The following is an 18,895-nucleotide window of genomic DNA, read 5'->3' on the forward strand; positions in this document are numbered from 1 at the left end:
AGTTTACCTCATTAATTTCTAAAATCTTACAGTCTGTTTTTGTGTTATATTTAGCACATTATAGAAAGCCTAATTATTATCCTTTGAAGTCATAAAGTCTTTTTCTAGGAGTGTGCCTTTGAAGCTAGAAAGTGTCTTATAAAAATTCAATGTTAATAAATATTTTTTATAATTTTGTATTGTAGTTGCACATTATCATTTTGAATGGAGCCTGTATCTTCAATAGATAAAATAGAAAACTTTTCATCCACTCTGGGAATTTAAGACGATACATCTGTGCACGTAATACTCTGATGAATTTTAATACTATATTACTTAAATATATGGATGTTTCTTAAGGAAGTAATTGATACCTATAAAGGCCATTTCCACTTGTCTCTTTTAAAGCTTGCTTTTTTTAAAAAAAATATGATCTTTTTGGATTAAAATGTTTACTATAGACAAGCTGTATCATATATAAAAATATATTGCCAACTTAACCCACTCTGGTATTTGGGCTCTTTCTTTTCACCTGACTTACTTCGGTCCTGATTTTCCAAGGAATGCAGTGGCTCTACTTGTTACCATTTGTAGTAGTGATTTGTGCAGTACATCAGGGTTGTCATGAGAGTGACAGTGACCACAAAGGTGGTTATGGTGGTCAGTGTCAGCTCAGGAGAATGGTGTTAGTTCCCCCCAGTAACCCCAGCTGGGGGGAAAGAAGTGACAGGACTAGTTCCTGAACTTTTAATGTTCTCATTTCAGTGCTTCTGCCAGTTCTTAAAAAACCCTGTGGCATTGAAGTTCATTCATTTGTTTTTATGTTGTTTAATGTTAAATTTTTTATTTTGAACCAATTTGGACTTAACGAAGTTGCAAACAAGTTACAATATAAAATTGAAAAAATAGAATTATAGGCTGGATAAGTGATTAGAATCTTGCAACAAAGTAGGTATTCAATAAATGTTCACTGAACAATGAGAGTAAAAAGGGACTGAACCTAGGGTCTCCTGACTCTTTGTCTTATGACATTTTTGATTGCCCCTTTGCATTTCCTGAAGCTAAAAATTCACCCTGCATAAGCATGATTTCCAGAAAATTGTAAGTAATTCTTTGATAGCTATAAACTGAGAAACAGTCTGTTGTTTTGTTGGCTATATATTTCTTATTAATAAATAACCATGTAGTGGAAAATAGAAAGACATTTGCAGACACAATAAAGTCTTTAATGCAGTTGATTACAATTTATCCTATGCTATTTTTATCTTCATAGAAATTGGCCCAGTGACAATTACCACAGATCCCAAGAAATTTCAATATGAACTCAGAGAACTGTATGTTCAGGTAAGTGCTTGCTTTCAGTTTTATTTGTTTTAGGGGAAAGGGAAATCACCCTTTTAATTTTTGTCTGATTTCCCTTATTTTTAAATCTGATAGAAATAATTGTTGGGTTTTAAGTTCTAGTACAACTTCTTTTTCTCACTTGAGTACTGAATGAATTGAACAATAGAAATAGGAGTGGGGCAGATTGGATTCATCTTCATTTATGAATCATCTATGGCTGCTTTCATGCAACAATAGCAGATATAAGTAGTTTTGACAGACTGTTTGGCCCTCATAGCTTAAGATATTTTCTATATATGATCTTCTACAGAAGAAGTTTACTGAACCTTGCTCTGAGTGAGTCCCTTCATTGAGAGTCATAAGCAACAGTTAATCCTTTCCCTATAACAGAAATAATATAATTAAAATAATTTTGATATTCTATGCTATAAATCAACTGTATAAAAATTTTTGACCCTAAATATAATTTGGTTATTAGAGAAGAATAACATTGGTTTAGCTGTTATTCTGAAAACAGGACTTGGAGATAGGGTTAGTATGTACCTTCTCCCTAGTGGGGCTTTGAGATCATTGTTGCTAAATCCATTAATTAAAACAAAAACCTTGGGATCCCTGGGTGGCGCAGCGGTTTAGCGCCTGCCTTTGGCCCAGGGCGCGATCCTGGAGACCCGGGATCGAATCCCACATCGGGCCCCCGGTGCATGGAGCCTGCTTCTCCCTCTGCCTGTGTCTCTGCCTCTCTCTCTCTCTCTGTGTGACTATCATAAATAAATAAAAATTAAAAAAAAAATAAAAAAAAAATAAAACAAAAACCTTGCTCTTTGGGGCTGCTTCACCATACTACCCTCAGTGGATCATCTCTGCTGTAGTCATTTCCAAACCTTTGACCACTCCCCATAGTTCATCTAAGCTATTGCTACCTGGATCTTTGAGTACCTTTCTCCTTCAGGGCTGCCACTATTCTAGGGACTTCAGCATTAATGGGAATGACCTGTCAGAACCTTCTCCCCTCAATTCCTTGACCTGCTAGTCATCTTCAATAACCTGTTCTTTACTTCATCGCAGTCTTCCATTCCCACACACACCCTCTGGACCTTATCATCACTAATCCATTCACCTCTCAAATCACTAATTCAAGCATCTGAACTGCCAGCAGCAACCATCTGTCCACTAAGCTTTTTGGCATAATTGTTTACAACTGCTTCTTCACCCCCATTGGACACTATCCTGTCTCCCAGGTCATCAAATCTCTCCTTTTTTTTTTTTTTTTTTACTTTCCTCCAATCTAGCTCAGAGTTCTATCACTTCAAAAACACATCTTGTTCCTTCTTGTCCATTGCTTTTCAGTTCAAAAGGAAAAACCTCATTCTTCTCTGACTCCAGTTATCTGCATAATTCATGCCTGTCCACCAGTGGCCAAGTGCTGTTGAAGTCTCACAACAGGGCAGGTTGATTCCACTGTAAATACAAACCCACGTATCTCCACTGAACTCTTCAATACTCCCATGATCTTACTGTGTTTCTTTGGTCAATTAAATTTCTCATTTCTCCCAATGACAATTACAGATCTTGTCTACTCTTTTTAAACCTCCACCCCTCAACCTGTTACTACTGGTTGTTTCAGTGAGTGACCTACTCTGAGCGAGTGACCTCACTTACTATTTCAAACATAGGCACATACAAATTGCAGCCCTCCCTTCCTCATATCTCAAATCCACTGACATCTGGCACCCATCCTATTCTCATTCTTTACTCGATCTCAGCTCTTTGGCTTTCTCAGGATCCTAGGACTCTCAAACAGTTTCTCTCAACTGCTTAAAAGTTCCCATTTACTCTTAAGTGTGTCCTAGTCTCAACAAAACACAAACAAATCCCAACAAACCAAACCATAAAAAGCAAATCAAATCCTCTTATAAATAATTTTTCTCAAATCCTCTTATAAATAATAACTTTTATTCTTTATAGTTCCTTCAGTGTCAAGAAAGTTGTCTGTATTCACCACCATCATTTCTCCATACCCGCCCCCTCCTTCATCCCTCCATCTTTGTCACTCTAGTCCCCACAGCCCCACTCCATCAAAGTAGTTCTAGCTGGTGACATGTGAACTCTGGCTTGTTAAATGCAGTGGAAACATTTCAGTCATCAGCATATTATATGGACACCTTTGTTGTCTTTAACAAATACATCCTTCCCTACACTCTCATTTTTCTTTCCATTTTTCCTCAGCTTCCTAGGCAGCTCTTTCCATTGCTCCATACTTGGTCCTAAATCCCTGCTCTTTGTCCTCTGTTTGCTACCTTTGTGAATGATGCCTTCAATATTCTGGTTATACTACCAAAAAATCTGGATCATCCTTAATATACACCTCCCTTTTCCCCAACATCCAAACCATCAAGTCTTGGTTTTTAACTTTCTAAGTATTTTTTATATCCTCCCTTTAAGCAAAATCATCCATACCCACATAAATATTTCTAGCCTAGACTTTTCCTCTGAGATACAGACCCTTATGTCAGTCTCCTGGATGTCACAATGGCCCTCTCCAGTGAAACTCACAATGTGCCCTTTTCCATTGCTCCCTACTTGGTCCTTGCTCTTTGTCCTCTATTTGTCATCTTTGTGAATGATGCCTACAATATTCTGGTTATACTACCAAAAAGTCGTAATCCCCTTTCCCTCAATATCCAAACCATCAAGTTTGGATCAAGTTTTTAACTTTCTAAATATTTTTCATGTCAATTGACTTCTATTTCTGTTGCTACTACCCTAGTCCCAATGACTATATCTTTAGTCTAAACAAGTGCAAAAAAAACACTTCTAAGTGATTTTCCTGTATTTACTCTTGCTTTTATTTTCCAGGCTATTCTCTATTTTAAGAACAAAATGATCTCAAAATATGTCTCTGAACATTTTCCCCTAATGCCCTCTGCAGTCATCTGTACCTCATCAAATTCATCCCAGGATTTTGAGTGACCTGAGATCTGTCTCGTTTCAGCTCTGCCTAGAGCCACTCTCTCCTTTGGGCTCTGTGCTCTATCTTAGGGGCCTTGCATAGAGCCTCCCCATGTGTGTGTCCTTACCCATCTCCTGGTGACATTTTTGCACATAGTCTTCTCGTTAGATAGGAAGTTCCTGTCCTTCATCCTGCCTTCATTTCCACATTCCCTTAACCTAGTTTGAAATCCTGTATTCAAAGTCTAATCTTGAATATCACTTCCTCAAGAGATCCTGCCCTGTCCTCCAGGCTTAGTCCTATCTCACTGCCTCTCTCCATCACAAAGTAGTTGGGATTTCACTTTGAAGAATCATGTCTGATTTAGCTCATCACTACCCTAGTACCCTCACTCTTTGATGAATGAATGACAGATGAATGAATATGCCACTATATATGAATCAGCAGAGTCCAAATTAGAGTTTGAAGTTTAATAGCTTGGTTTTACTGTTGGGTGAATGATTTGATTTGTAACTGTGCATGGTATGAGCATAATGGGGGCATAGGGTGAAAAAAACCAAAGCTTGGCATTCCAAATATGTATTCAGTCATGTTTCTTTTATTGTGCCTATCTCTACAATTTTTAAGTTATATACTAAAATAAGCTATATTTCATAAGTATCTAAATAGATTTGTATAGTTATCCCTCATCTATTTCTCTTTTACTAAATTTATTCTGATGATCTTTTCCACTAATAATCCTCTATTTCCTTTCTCTTATACTGTGTCATTCTTTTTAAATCATTTCTTGATACTTACTTAGAATTTACTTTTCTGTCCCTCAATAAGGAAATTCTTTGCCATTTTGGATGTCCAGATCCTCTGAAAAAAATCTTTCCATAAAAATTTCTGCTCTGTACATGGATCATGGGAATTAGAAATTGTATTGTGCTGGTTGTTAAAATTTGCATGATGCCTTATTCTGCCATGAGCTCCTGTGAGCAAGAGCCTTGTAGCTTTTGTTGAGCTTCTGATTGACCTGTGGGATGAACTGGTATATTCATTAGAGTGGACTTTTTTTTTTAATTTCTATTTATTTATGATAGTCACACACACACACACACACACACACACACAGAGGCAGAGACACAGGCAGAGGGAGAAGCAGGCTCCATGCACTGGGACCCCGACGTGGGATTCAATCCCGGGTCTCAGTATCGCGCCCTGGGCCAAAGGCAGGCGCCAAACCGCTGCGCCATCCAGGGATCCCTAGAGTGGACTTAAATAGCTGTTGAATAAATAGATGCTATTTATGAGTATAGCCTCTTTTAAAAATACAGATTTTGACAGTAAAAATTATATCAAATATAATTTAAACTTTCCTTGATGGTACAAAGGATAACTTAAAGACCTAATTATCACTTTTCATTACACGGAGATTCAGAAGGGCTGAGTAATGGAGATTTCTAGCTGAGAGAATATTAAGAAAGGATTTACTATATTCATTTTTTCTATGCAAATATACAGCTGAACTGTATTCTTTAATATCTGGCTAGAATGAAAATCCCCACTTTCTCATTGAGACCTGGTACTGGCACTTCCTGATTTTGCTGCCTTTCCCTTTCTTTTGATCTGAGAGGATCTTCAAGGAGTTACCTCTATGCTCCATTTGTCTCCAGGGTGAAGGATCATGATTCCTGACTCATATTTTATTGACTCCCTCCCCAGAGTCCTGGTGCATCACCTTCTGGAATTGAGCCCAATACAGGCACTCCATAGGGTTATATCATATCTCTGTTCAAGAAAATAATCTTTGTTTTTCTTTATTCCTGGAATCGAAGCTGGTGTACATTTCTCTGGAGGTTTTCTGTGGACTGGATACATGTTATGGGCTTTATTTTTGCATTATCTTGGGATCCAAGAGGATGCTTAAGTAGAACAACCAATTTGGAAAGAAAACAAATATTTACTTTTCTCCTTTATTCAATATTGGGCATTATTGTAGGCACTGGGGCTATCATGGAAGTTTTTTGTTTTTTTGTTTTCCTTTCAAAGATTCAATGTTTCTAGTGAATTATTCCTTTTTAAACGAGTGGCAAAAATTTCATTAAGTAAGGGTCAAATATGAAAAGACTCAAGGCTACATCATCGCTTAACACCTAATCTAAAGAATATATTTTGCTTTCTCTTTAGTGTTTGGTTAGAGAATGTTTTATTATTTCATGAATCAGTCTAGAAACTAAATCTCACAAATTTCATAAAATTTTAGTATGAGATGCAAAATTTTGTTTTGTATATAATTTCTAGACCCCTAAGTTTTTCTTCTGCCACTTTTAGTGATTCCCTCAAATCATTGGTATCACGAGCAGCAAGAATTGCTGTCCCATTAAAATGAACTTAGCTTTTTAAAAAAAATTTAAAGTCAATTAATTTTTTGCATTTGTAATAGTTTAGAAAACAAGAAAAGTAAATTTAGTTTTAAATAAATTAAATAATTGTGCATTGACATTACAGGAGGCCTGGCTACTTTCTTATAGTGATATAGGTAACTTGAAAAGCATTTAAAACTTAGAAAAAAATCACCAAACTTAAATCACTAAATTTATAACATTAATTTCATCTTCCTTTATCATCTTTCATCTGGAAAACAAGAAGTAACTTGAAAAGCATCTGCGCTTTTTCTCTGGGGAAAAGAAGAGAAGACACATGTCAACAAATGTTATTCAAATCACACAGAGCTTGGGAAATTAGTATCTCTGTAAATATGTAATGCAAAGTCCTGTCTTGGGGTCACATTTTTTATAAGAAACAATAACCTTTTTTATTTTTAGAAAATGGTGTAGCAGTAATATTCTTTTACATCTTTTATCTATATAATTTTTTTAAAGGTTTTATTTATTTATGAGAGAGAGAGCACGAGCAGGGTTGGGGAGAGGGCAGAGGGAGAGAGAGAGAGAGGCAGACTCCTCGCTGAGCAGGGAGCCTGATGAGGACTTGATCCCTGGCCTGGGGATCATGACCGGAGCTGAAGGCAAACATGTAACCGACTGAACCACCCAGATGCCCCTTATCTATATGTTTTAAACAACAAAAAGTAATTAGTTAAACATTTGAAATGCAAAGAAAAGGAAAGTTTTACAATAATGGAATTACAAGCATTCGTACAGGTAGTTGGTCCCTAAAGCAAATCTATTAGTAAAATTGACCTTTAAAAAAAGCAGGAATAAGACTAAAAATATGTAGAACAGCATTGTCACATAGTAACAAGAGAGTTATGAAGAAGATGGAGGTAAGGTTCAATTATTGCAGTTCTTTAACAGAAATAAAAGGGTAAATAAACAAACTGCAGCAGGCTGAGGTTGAGTGAAAAAAAAATGTTTTGCTGAAGTGTAAGAACAATTGATGCTAGGATTAACTGCCAAAGAAGAGTATGAGAAACCATGGCCAGATAGGCCATGACAGTTAAAAATAGGAGGACAAGACAGTGCTGTTTTTAGAAGAGCAATTTATGATAACAGTTTAGTATACACTTTGTCTACTTTCTAGTATTAGTATGTTAAAAGTATGCTTTTTATTTCTAGATTTATAGGAAAATCTTCTATATGAATTTTCAAAACCAAAGTGATGTATAATAGAAGGAAATTAAGGGGCCACCTGGGTGGCTCAGTTGGTTAAACATCTGCCTTCAGCTCAGGTCATGATCCCAGGGTCCTGGGATTGAGCCCCATATCAGGTTCCTTCCTCAGCAAGGAGTCTACTTCTCCCTCTCCCTGCTGCTTGTGCTTTCTCTCTGTCAAATAAATAAATAAAATCTTAAAAAAAAACAAATAAATTAAGAAAAAAGAAAAATGACTAGAAAAGAAAAGGGAAGGGATTATATGTAAGTGCAGATATAGACACACTATAAAACTATGAAAGATGTGATTTCTGTTTTTGGTTGGACATGATTCAGCTGAAGACAGCAGCTTTTATTTCTGTTTAAGTTTTCTTTCTTACAAATGCATATATATTTCTTTCTTACAAGTACAGGAGAATGGCATGTATTTAATTTAGGGAAGAAGGTGAGACAAGGAGTCTACTATATGTAACTCATAATACGGGTAAAAGCTTCAAGAATAGTAGAAGCAGTGTCTGGCATAAAGTATGGGCTTGAGTTAGCTGTTATTATTTCTGTTATACTACTTACTACCTCTAGTACCCCAAAGTTTTTTTTTAAGGGAAATAATCACCAAATAATCATGCCATAAATGACCAACAATTATGGAACATGTATGTGCCTTGTGGTTTTGCATGTAGTTTAAAGTCATCCTCTGAATTCACACCCACACAAATATTCCTTTTTACAAATGAGGATACTCAAGCTTTGAGATATTAGGAAACAGGTCTTAGGTCATCAAACTGGCAAATAGCAAAGCTGTCTCAAAACTGGAGGTTTTTAATGCCAAAGCCAGTGTCCTTTATCACTCTATTTTCCTTCTAGATGTTCATTTAAGAAACCTCATTAATCTAATCAAATTGACATTTCATTTGTAGAATTTGTCTTTGTATTTTATTTTAAAGTTAGGGGTATAGAAAATTAAAGACAGATGTAGGTCTAGGGCTGGTCTCATCCTCAATGAAATGAATTTATTTCTTGAAAATTTTGGCTTTTACTACTACCTCTCATCACTTTGAGTAGTTGGCTCACCTAAAATTACCGAGTAGCAAATGAAAAAATTAATTACAAATAAAAATTGTTCTTATTGCTCAGTATATCTTCTCACTACTTACTGTGTTAAGCTTAAAATATAAGTATGACTTCACAGACACGTTGGAGAGACACATGGACAAGATGCTCTTTAAGGGATTGAAAGATAGTATTCATACTCTAGTTGTATTTGTAGATGATGTTTTGATTCATTTTTTATAGAAGGCAGTACTTTATTTATTTTTTTAAATTTTATTTAAATTAAATTTGCTGACATATAGTATAACACCCAGTGCTCATCTCATCATGTAGCCTCCTTAATGCCCGTCATCCACTCACCCCAGCCCCCCACTGACCTCCCCTTCTGCAATTCTTTGTTTCCCAGAGTTAGGAGTTGCTCATGGTTTGTTTTCCTCTCAAATTTTTCGCCACTCAGTTTCCCCTCTTCCCTTATGGTCCTTTCACTATTTCTTATATTCCACATATGAGTGAAACCGTATGACAATTGTTTTTCCCCAATTGACTTATTTCATTCAGCATAATACCCTCTGGTTCCATCCATGTCAATGTAAATGGTAGGTATTTATCCTTTCTGATGGCTGAGTAATATTCCACTGTGTATGTGTGTGTGTGTGTGTGTGTGTGTGTGTGTATGTGTGTGTGTTTCACATCTTTATCCATTCATCTGTTGAAGGACATCATCGCTCCTTCCACAGTTTGTTTATTGTGGACATTGCTGCTATGAACATTGGGGTGCAGGTGTCCCATCATTTCACTACATCTGTATCTTTGGGGTAAATGCTCAGTAGTGCAATTGCTGGGTCATGGGTAACTCTATTTTTAATTTCTTGAGGAAACTGCACACTGTTTTCCAGAGTGCCTGTACCAGTTTGCATTCCCACCAACAGCGCAAGAGGGTTCCCCTTTCTCCACATCCTAGCCAACATTTGTTGTTTCCTGTTTTGATTATTTTTGTTGGTAGAGTTGAAAGTTTTTGGAATTTGAATCAAACACCTATTAAAACTTTCATTTGCTGTTAGTTTTCTTCTAGACCATATGAATTCTCTGAGGGACAAATAATATCCTAAATCCTCAGAGAGTAAAGAGAATGGAGGGGCCTGAGTGGAAATGGTTGGCTCTTTTTTTTTTTTTTTTTGGTAATGCTTGGCTCTTTTCTAGCTATCCACCCTAGTACCCTATCCAGAGCAAAAAGCAAAATGATTTCTTAGCCGTCTTTTATGTGCATTTCAAAGGACAGAGAGTATAGAAGAGTACACTGACTACTGGATTACTTTTTCAAAGCAGAATATTAGGCAGAATGAGGTAGGTATGGATTATAATGATAAAAGTCTTGATTTTCTTTTCAAAGTGTGCATGTGTGGGAATGTTTCAAAGGGTAAACACATGATTCATTGCAGAGTAAATATTGCAGTTACATATCACAGAATAACATTTAAGAAGAGGAATTCACTGACCCATGATGCCTGGATTGACACTGTACATGCTACGTACCCAACCACAGGATTATTCTATTCCCTGTAATAAGTACTGCATCTAATTTTGTCAGTTTTTAGGTGATGGTAAGGATGGAGGTTAAAATGTTTACACTGGGAGAATGTTTCTTGGTCTAAAGCCAAGATTCCTAGAGAAAACTATCAGTCTCACATTGAACAAAATGAATGTACAGAAAATTAAGAGTTTCTTCTCCATCGCAGTTGATTAGCAGCAGTTCTCAAAAAGCTGTCTTTATTCTTAGGCCTTGAAAAAGTGTCAGGAAGAATTGTGGAGTCTTGGTATTGGTATTCACTTTGACTGTTATTTGTCCAGTTATTCCATCAGATGTCTGAATCCCTTCCAGAAACCTATCAATACCTCAGAAATGAACTAACCCCAGTTAGGAATTTAATAGTACTGGTCTTCATCACCAGATAATACATGGGGCCCTCCTCCAGAGTGATGTCCTAAAGCCTGTGTTGGTGTTCAAGGCTGATATGGGCTTTCTTTGGCAGTCATATCATATTATTGAATTCAGGTGCAGTCATCAGCTCACTCTGTCAGATTTCCTCTTATAAACTTTAAACCATGTTTCCATCCTTCTAGATTCATGTTGATTTTTGAAAATCCTCATTTATCTAGTCTGTTTATATATATATGAGTCTCCTCCTGTGAAATGATCTAGATCTTAGTTCATCAGTTTTGTTTAATGACTATTAGCTCTAAAACAACCCATACAACTTGTCTATCTCCAACTTACCTATGAATTATAATGTTCATAAATTACAATGATTTATTATTAAAAATGCATTGTGTTGATCATTTTTTTGCCAAGGCCTAAAATTACATAAGCAGTATAAATAACGTTTTTAACCCATAAAACACACATTACACAATCACAAAATTATGATCCCAGTAACAAAGATAATATCAAATACCAAATATAAAATCCATATGTGACTGTTAGAGTAGAAAGAAGACAGAGATTTTAGTGGGCAGGCTGTGTCTGAGGAGTATTAAGGAAAATCAGAAGAAGGGTCACAGCCCAAGGAGAAAACAAGGAGAAATAAAGCCTGCCTAATCCTGGAATAAGCAGATGATGAATGGTTGCAAGGGCCTCCTTAGGCTCACAACCCTGCCCTCTTCTGGCTCATTCTCTTTGAGCAAACAAGGGAGCCATATATTAAGAGAGATCAGGAATCCCAACCAGGGACCAGGGCAGTGTCTTAATTTGGTGGGAAAAGAAAAGGTCACAATAAAAAGGTATAGAATCCTTGAAGGACAAAGGAAAGAATTCTCTAGGTAGTATGAAGGCATATCATCTTCTGATTTATTAATCACAATATTGAGTGGCTGGTACGTTGTGTATCCTTTACGATTATTTAAATTGAAGTGATTGAATCTCCCCCTAAGACCAACATGAAAGAAGTTCCAACAAATTGAAAGATCAGTTGTTGAAGAGTTAGATCCTGACAGGTGATAACCTGAAAGCCTGGAAATGGTTGTAATTGTTAACTGTTAATGCAGTTAGTCTGAAAGCAAGGTCTACTGTTTTGTGATGCCTTGATTTGGATTCCATTTTCTCCAAACTAGTAAAGGGCAGTATGGTGGACTGCCTGGACTGTAACATGTTGTGATTATAGAGATTTGAAGTTTGGGCTCTGATATACTCTGGTTATCTCAGTATATCCCTGCTGTGTTTTCTGTAAGTGATGAAGACCAAATGTCACTAATACATTAGGATTCGATAGTCATTCTGATTTATTTAAACTTGCTTGGATGCAACTTTGTTTTAGGTTGAATGCAATGTGTAATGGTTTCCATATGTACCTTCTGTTTTCTTCGTCATAGAATCACACAACTGTGTTTTTTAAGGAAGAGAACTGAGGGTTATAAACTTTGGTTCAGCTTAAGACTGGGTTTCATTCCTAAATTTTACAGGTAAAGGGTAAATGACACAAATAAGACACTTCGAGCAGTGGGTGGGTGTTCCACATGAAGAAAAATATGGTCTGACTTTAAAACAAGGCATAGTAGGTTAGGTTAGAATAAAGGTAAGTGTTATAAGGCCACTAATACTTATTTTGGACTTAGGCATGAACCTGCCAAGAAAGTTTCTTTTTTTTTCATTGCTTAGAGTTAGGCTTGTCTAGGAAACTAGTATAAACACTAGTTCAGTGAAAATGGATGCTGAGACTAGAAGAATTGATGAGTTGACTAGAAGAGAAATAATAAGGCATGGGTGAGAGCCTGCTCTGAGATTAGCTTCCTAGTACTCTGACCCCTTGTTTGATGGGCATTTTCCCATTAGGTTTTGGATAGGGACCTCATTTTTCTCCAACTCCTCTCAGGGTTTAAAGGTTCGGTTTATTTCAGTGCCACTCCCACATTGTCTTATATTTAGAAAAGACAGCATGATAGTCTCTGTTTTATTACTCCCTGGGCTGATAAGATTTCTTTTCATTCTTATTTTATCTTGCTTTTCAGGAATTTATTTTTTAAACACAATTATCACTAACTCTGAAGTTACAGTTTTTTTTTCTTTAATTCCAGGAGTGACATTTACTGTAAAAGTTCACATGCTTCTGTTTTTCCAGTACACATTTTTTTTCAATCTGAAGTATATTTGGCAGCTTAGTAAATTGTAACCATCGGTAGAATGATAAAGATAAAGTGAATACCAACATATCGAGCAAGAATATGCTTACTAATATAGATAAGTTATATTTCACAGTTCAAGTAAAAACACAAAATTAAGTCAGGCTCTTCTCACTTTACATTTTCGTGTATGTGTGTAGGTTTATGTGGTTTTGGGAGATACGTTTACATAAGCATGTTTGTTTTCTTTTGTTAAATATTCAACCTGACAGCATGCCAGGATTTAGAGAGACGGAGACCGAGAGACAAAGAGACAGAGAAAGATACAGAGATATGACAGGAGGAGTTAGTTTTATATACTACTAAGAATATACATATATAGGCATTTGAACTTTTAAGAGTCTTAGCTCTGGAATTATTACTTGAAAGGAGATGGGCTAGGCTTGGGTAAAGCCCAGGCTGAACACAGAAAGCTTGCTTAGGCTGTGTCAAGATTGCTTTTGCTACCAGTTCTTAGCAGGAGAGAGAGTAAGGAGTCGTCAGGAAAGCTGCAGGTTACTTTGAGACAGTTGTCCCAAATGCATTAGAGGAACTGTAAAAATCTGCCACAGGAGGAACGATGATCCATAGTCAGAAAAGTTACTGCAGCTTAAACAGGAAACCCTTCTTGTTCAGGACCGTCATAGCCACAGTTTGCAAAAAGTGCAGGTATTGATTAATGCAATGTAGTGTCAATTAGATGTACATTCCTGAGGTCTTTTATCTGTTGTAGCCTTTTCTTTTTCTTTTCATTACATCAGGTATATTGCCCTGTAAATTGTGATAGTGGTACCGGGAATAAAAAATTAAGGAATTTTTAACTTTTCAAAAAAGAAAAAAAAAAAGATTGCTTTTGCACAATCTCATTTACCCATTTACTCACTTTTCATTCATTTATCCCTTCATTAATCAAACCACAATGGAACACTAACTGAGTTCCTCAAGGAACAAAGATCAAGTGGGAAGAAACAGATAAATTATAACACAACAAATGCTACAATAGAAGAATGAAAAATATTCGGTGGGTATGTGGAGAATGAGAACCTTTTTTTCCTCTGACAGGCTACTTGCTTGTGGTCACAGAGTTGATGAAGGTTGTAAAATGCCTCTCTGGAGTTTGTACAAAGTCTCAGGCCAGAGAGAATTGAGTTCTAATCTCTGTTCTTTCACTTAGTGGTTATGTGACCCTAGGAAAGGGGTTTTCAAAATTTAGTGCCGTGGCAATGTAATGTGCTAAAAATGATACCTACCTCATCAGTTAATGTAAAGTGTGTAATAATATAGTGGATATGACAATACTGTCTTAGTGCTTGGCTTAGAGGAGGTATCCACTGAGCTATTAGAAGTAGAGTGTATTATTACCAATAAAAGGGTCAATTAAATTAATGAGGCTTTTCACAGATTTACGTTCATCAGTTCTAAATTTCTCCATTGGGCAGCCCAGGTGGCTCAGCGGTTTAGCCCCTGCCTTCAGCCCAGGGCCTGATCCTGGAGACCTGGGATCGAGTCCCACATCGGGCTCCCTGCAAGGAGCCTGCTTCTCCCTCTGCCTGTGTCTCTGCCTCTCTCTCTCTCTCTCTCTCTCTGTATCTCTCATGAATAAATAAATAAAATCTTTAAAAAAATAAATTTCTCCATTAAAGATGTTTTATGAAATATTATTTTACTTTTTTTTCCCATTTGGTATTCAAGTCAAAACATAAAATGTTAAGTTTTTTTTTAAAGGACTACTGTTTTTTTAAGTTTGGAACTAATGTAAAATAGTTTGTTTTTAGCGTTTCAGTCACAGTCCCATTTTCTCCAATTTAAAAATCTGCGCATGAGTTTGACACAGATCCACCTAAAATATCTGACTTTGTGAGGTTTATTTATAAACATGGACATTTTGACAATAATTCTCTTTAGTCCTCTTCTGCCAAAACTGAGTTTAAGATTCAGATGATCAGTTAGTGATTTGAGAAACACTATTAGCAAATCTGTAGGACAAGTTTCATATATATATATGGAAAAACTTAATGAACTTTTAGAGTAGGTTGTCATTTGATTCCTGATCCTTAGTAAATTAAACAATTTGAATTTTGTTTTTAATAACTTCTGCCAGCAAGCAAAGTTCATGGAAAACTTTTAGATCAAAGCAGCAGTCTTACAAATAATAGTCTAGAATGAAGCCTATATAACTAAACCATTCTATTTTTTTTTTTTATTTTTTTATTTTTTTATTTTTTATTTTTTTTTTTTAACTAAACCATTCTAAAGCAGTGCTGTCTGACAAAAATATGATGTGAACTGCATATGTAATTTTTAAAAACAGTTTAATTTTAATAAAAATTTAAACTCAGTTATATCAAAAATATTATCAACATGTCATCAATATGAAAAATTAGAAAAATTCTTTAGTTTTTCAATTTAAATTTTAATTAATTAAAGTAAAATCAAATATTTGGTTCCTTAGTTTCACTAGCTGTATTTCAAATGCTCAGTAACCACTCAAGGCTTGTTTGTGGCCATTGTATTAGATAGCACATATCTAATGTATTCTAGATCATTTTAATGATTATTTATTATTTAAAATGATTAGAAATTCAAACTCAAGTGAGCTCTTATAAGGATATAACATTATACTTCTTTAGGGAAAAAAAACATTTTTATTTTCAAGACCATGCATCCATATGAGATAGATAAATAGTTTCACTAAGATATAAATTACAAGAAAACATTTATTTAATTTTCAGTTATCCACTAACCTAGCTAAGCAAAAAGGTAATAATGTAAAAATATTGTACTGTTTTGGAAAGAGAAGAGTTGTTCCTGATTAATTAGAGTAAATTTGCACACAAGTCAAGTGGCTCAAAGACTGCCCTTTACTATCTGGACAAGGCTTATCATTTTTGTCATTCCTAGCGTATATCCCTGGAGGTTTCTTAGCGTTCTGATTTTTGGTCCATAGAAGACTTCTCCTAGCCTCTTGATATTAGGTGACAATTAGCAAGAGGCAATTAATCTCTCCTTAGGACCATTTTTTTTATTTATTTATTTATTTATTTATTTATTTATTTATTTATTTATTTATTTATGATAGTCACAGAGAGAGAGAGAGAGAGGCAGAGAGAGACACAGGCAGAGGGAGAAGCAGGCTCCAGGCACCGGGAGCCCGACATGGGATTCGATCCCGGGTCTCCAGGATCGCGCCCTGGGCCAAAGGCAGGCACTAAACCGCTGCGCCACCCAGGGATCCCTTAGGATCATTCTACCACAGAGCTAGCTGTATTGTGTATTTGGCCATTCAACAAATGCTTGTGGAATGGGTAAATTTTATATTGTGATTCACATTCATGTGCATGATGTCAAGCACAGAGGAGGAATGTTTCTGTTTAAGCTTCTGAAAATACAATAGGAATTTAGTTTTTTGAGCAGTCCAGAATATTCATTACATTTACTTGAAGTTGACTTCAAGTAAAAATTATTCCCATGCAAAATATTAAATATATGCAACATATTAAAGCTATTAACATTCCCAGTAGCTATTTCCCACATTCCTAGTACACAAATGCTTAAGCAAGGACATTTTGAGCAGACAATAATCCCCCCAAATAACTATTATGCAGAGGAAAACATGTTATATCACTGAAGTGTAAAGCATTCTAGAGTAAATCTGAAGAGTGAATTATATTTGATGGGAAAAAAAAGAGAAAATTTTAGAGAGGGAAAGGCATATCATCTCAACCTTAGAAGGAAAATAGTTCAATTTGTCAAATGTTTACTCAGCAATTACTATATGACAGCAAATACTATGAGCTCAGGACTTAAAAGACTTGGCAAAGTACAGTTACAGCTTATAGCAAATGGGAGAATTTAGCCATGCATATATTGATGAGGAGTGTTGATGGTGGAAATGGAGTAGTAGAAAGATAAATGAAAATACTAAAGACATTACAGTGTAAAGAAAGGGCATATTCAAAGAACAGGAAATAGTCTTAGCTTAAAGGAAGCAAGTTATGGTGGGGGAGCAGTAGGAGATAGGAAATTAGAAAGAAAATTTGATTCAACACAAGTAGTGAAAGATTTTAGGTAAGAGCATGATCTAGATAGCTCTTTACTTCAGGAAAAATAAATTTTGGTGGTAGGTAGGCAGAGCAGAAGGTTAGATTGGAGACTATACTCTGAACAAAATCAATGATAAGAGTGAATTATAGGAAGTAAGGAGGAAGGGAGGAGACTGATTTATGATGGAAGTAGAGAAATATGGTTTGACTACTGATTAGATGAAGGAAGAAATCAAAATGGCTTCTATTTTGAGCCTGATTATGGAGGCAGGTAATTTGATTAACAAAAATAAGGAAGATATGGTTGGGGAAAATCTAACGAGGTCTACTTTAAAACCATGGAATTGTGGAGACCTATAGAACATCTAGGAATAGATTTTTTTTTAAAAGATTTATTTATTTATTTATGATAGACATAGAGAGAGAGACAGAGAGGCAGAGACACAGGAGGAGAGATAAGCAGGCTCCATGCTAGGAGCCCAATGCAGGACTCGATCCCGGAACTCCAGGATTGTGCCCTGGGCCAAAGGCAGGTGCTAAACCGCTGAGCCACCCAGGGATCCCAATAGGAGTAGATTTTTTTAAAAAAGATTTTATTTATTTATTCGAGAGAGAGAGAGAGAGATTGGCAGAGACACAGGCAGAGGGAGAAGCAGGCTCCATGCAGGGAGCCCGACGTGGGACTCCATCCCAGGTCTCCAGAGATCACGCCCCGGGCTGAAGTTGGCACTAAACTGCTGAGCCAACCAGGCTGCCCTAAGAGTAGATGTTTAACAAACTATTGAAAATGTAAACTTGGGGGTGCCAAAAAATAAATTGGGTGGCTCAGTTGTTTGGGCATTTGGCTCTTGGTTTTGGCTCAGGCTATGATCTCATGGATTGTGAACTTGAGCCCTGAATAGGGTTCTGCACTTGGCAGGGAGTCTACTTGAGGATTCTCTCCCTCTGCCCTTCCCCTCACTCTCTCACATACACATACTCTCTCTTTCTCTCTCAAATAAATAAATAAACAAATAAATAAGTAAATAAATCTTTTTTAGAAATGTAAACTTAGAATTTCGAAGGTAAACACAGTTTGAAGATACAAGTTTTTGAGAACAGTATTATCTACTAAACTAAATGTCATGAACACACATGTAAGTTATGGTGGAGATAGGTGATAAGTCCTGCAAAAATGGGAAGGACTGTTAACTGAGTAAAATCCCTGGGAGTCTGCAGCTGACATCTTCTCAGATGAAGATCAGGTTACTACAGCGTTCAGTCCCCTACCATTAACAAAATGACCTAGTATTTCATGAATGTCTCAATTTAAGAAGCATTTCATAACAATTGGAGGTCTGTTCCAACTCATTTAATAAATGGTGCTCCCAGCCTGTAAGTTTTGAGTGGGATCCAAAGCAAGGAAAGATTCTCCAGTTTGTCCAAACTGCAGTGTAAACAGTTCAAATGCCTGGCTCTTTTGACCCTGATCAGTTCTATGGTGCTCAGGATATTGTATCACAATCTGAGACTGTTTGAAGCCTGGGGAAAGCCCCAGTGGAAGAGTCAAGTAGAATCTCCAGAGTTTAAAGAAAAAACCTTATCTTCTTCTCTTTTTGAGAAAGAGCTCTTACTGATTCTGGTGGACTATAGAACCATAAGGCCTCCCCTATAACTGCAAGCTCTCTTGCTTTTTATTTGATTGTTTTTTTCTAGACCATGAGTTCCTTAAGGACAAGATACGTTAGCTTATTATTCATCTTTGTGTATCTAAATCCTAGCAGGGTGTTTAGTAGTTATTGA

The 18,895-nt window shown here is 36.2% G+C and overlaps 1 protein-coding gene across 4 annotated transcripts in view; it reads left to right on the forward strand.

Annotated features, from left to right (window-relative positions):
• HMCN1 (hemicentin 1) overlaps positions 1 to 18,895 on the forward strand; it is a 457,926-nt gene that overhangs the window by 101,108 nt on the left and 337,923 nt on the right. For all 4 annotated transcript variants that reach the window (XM_038542311.1, XM_038542313.1, XM_038542312.1 and 1 more), the window contains exon 2: positions 1,253 to 1,323. In XM_038542311.1, coding sequence (XP_038398239.1) covers positions 1,253 to 1,323 — 71 coding nt within the window. The remainder of the gene's footprint in view (positions 1 to 1,252; positions 1,324 to 18,895) is intronic.

The sequence above is a fragment of the Canis lupus genome, chromosome 7 (genome assembly GCF_011100685.1).
Source record: "Canis lupus familiaris isolate Mischka breed German Shepherd chromosome 7, alternate assembly UU_Cfam_GSD_1.0, whole genome shotgun sequence".
In the NCBI taxonomy this organism is placed as follows: domain Eukaryota; kingdom Metazoa; phylum Chordata; class Mammalia; order Carnivora; family Canidae; genus Canis; species Canis lupus.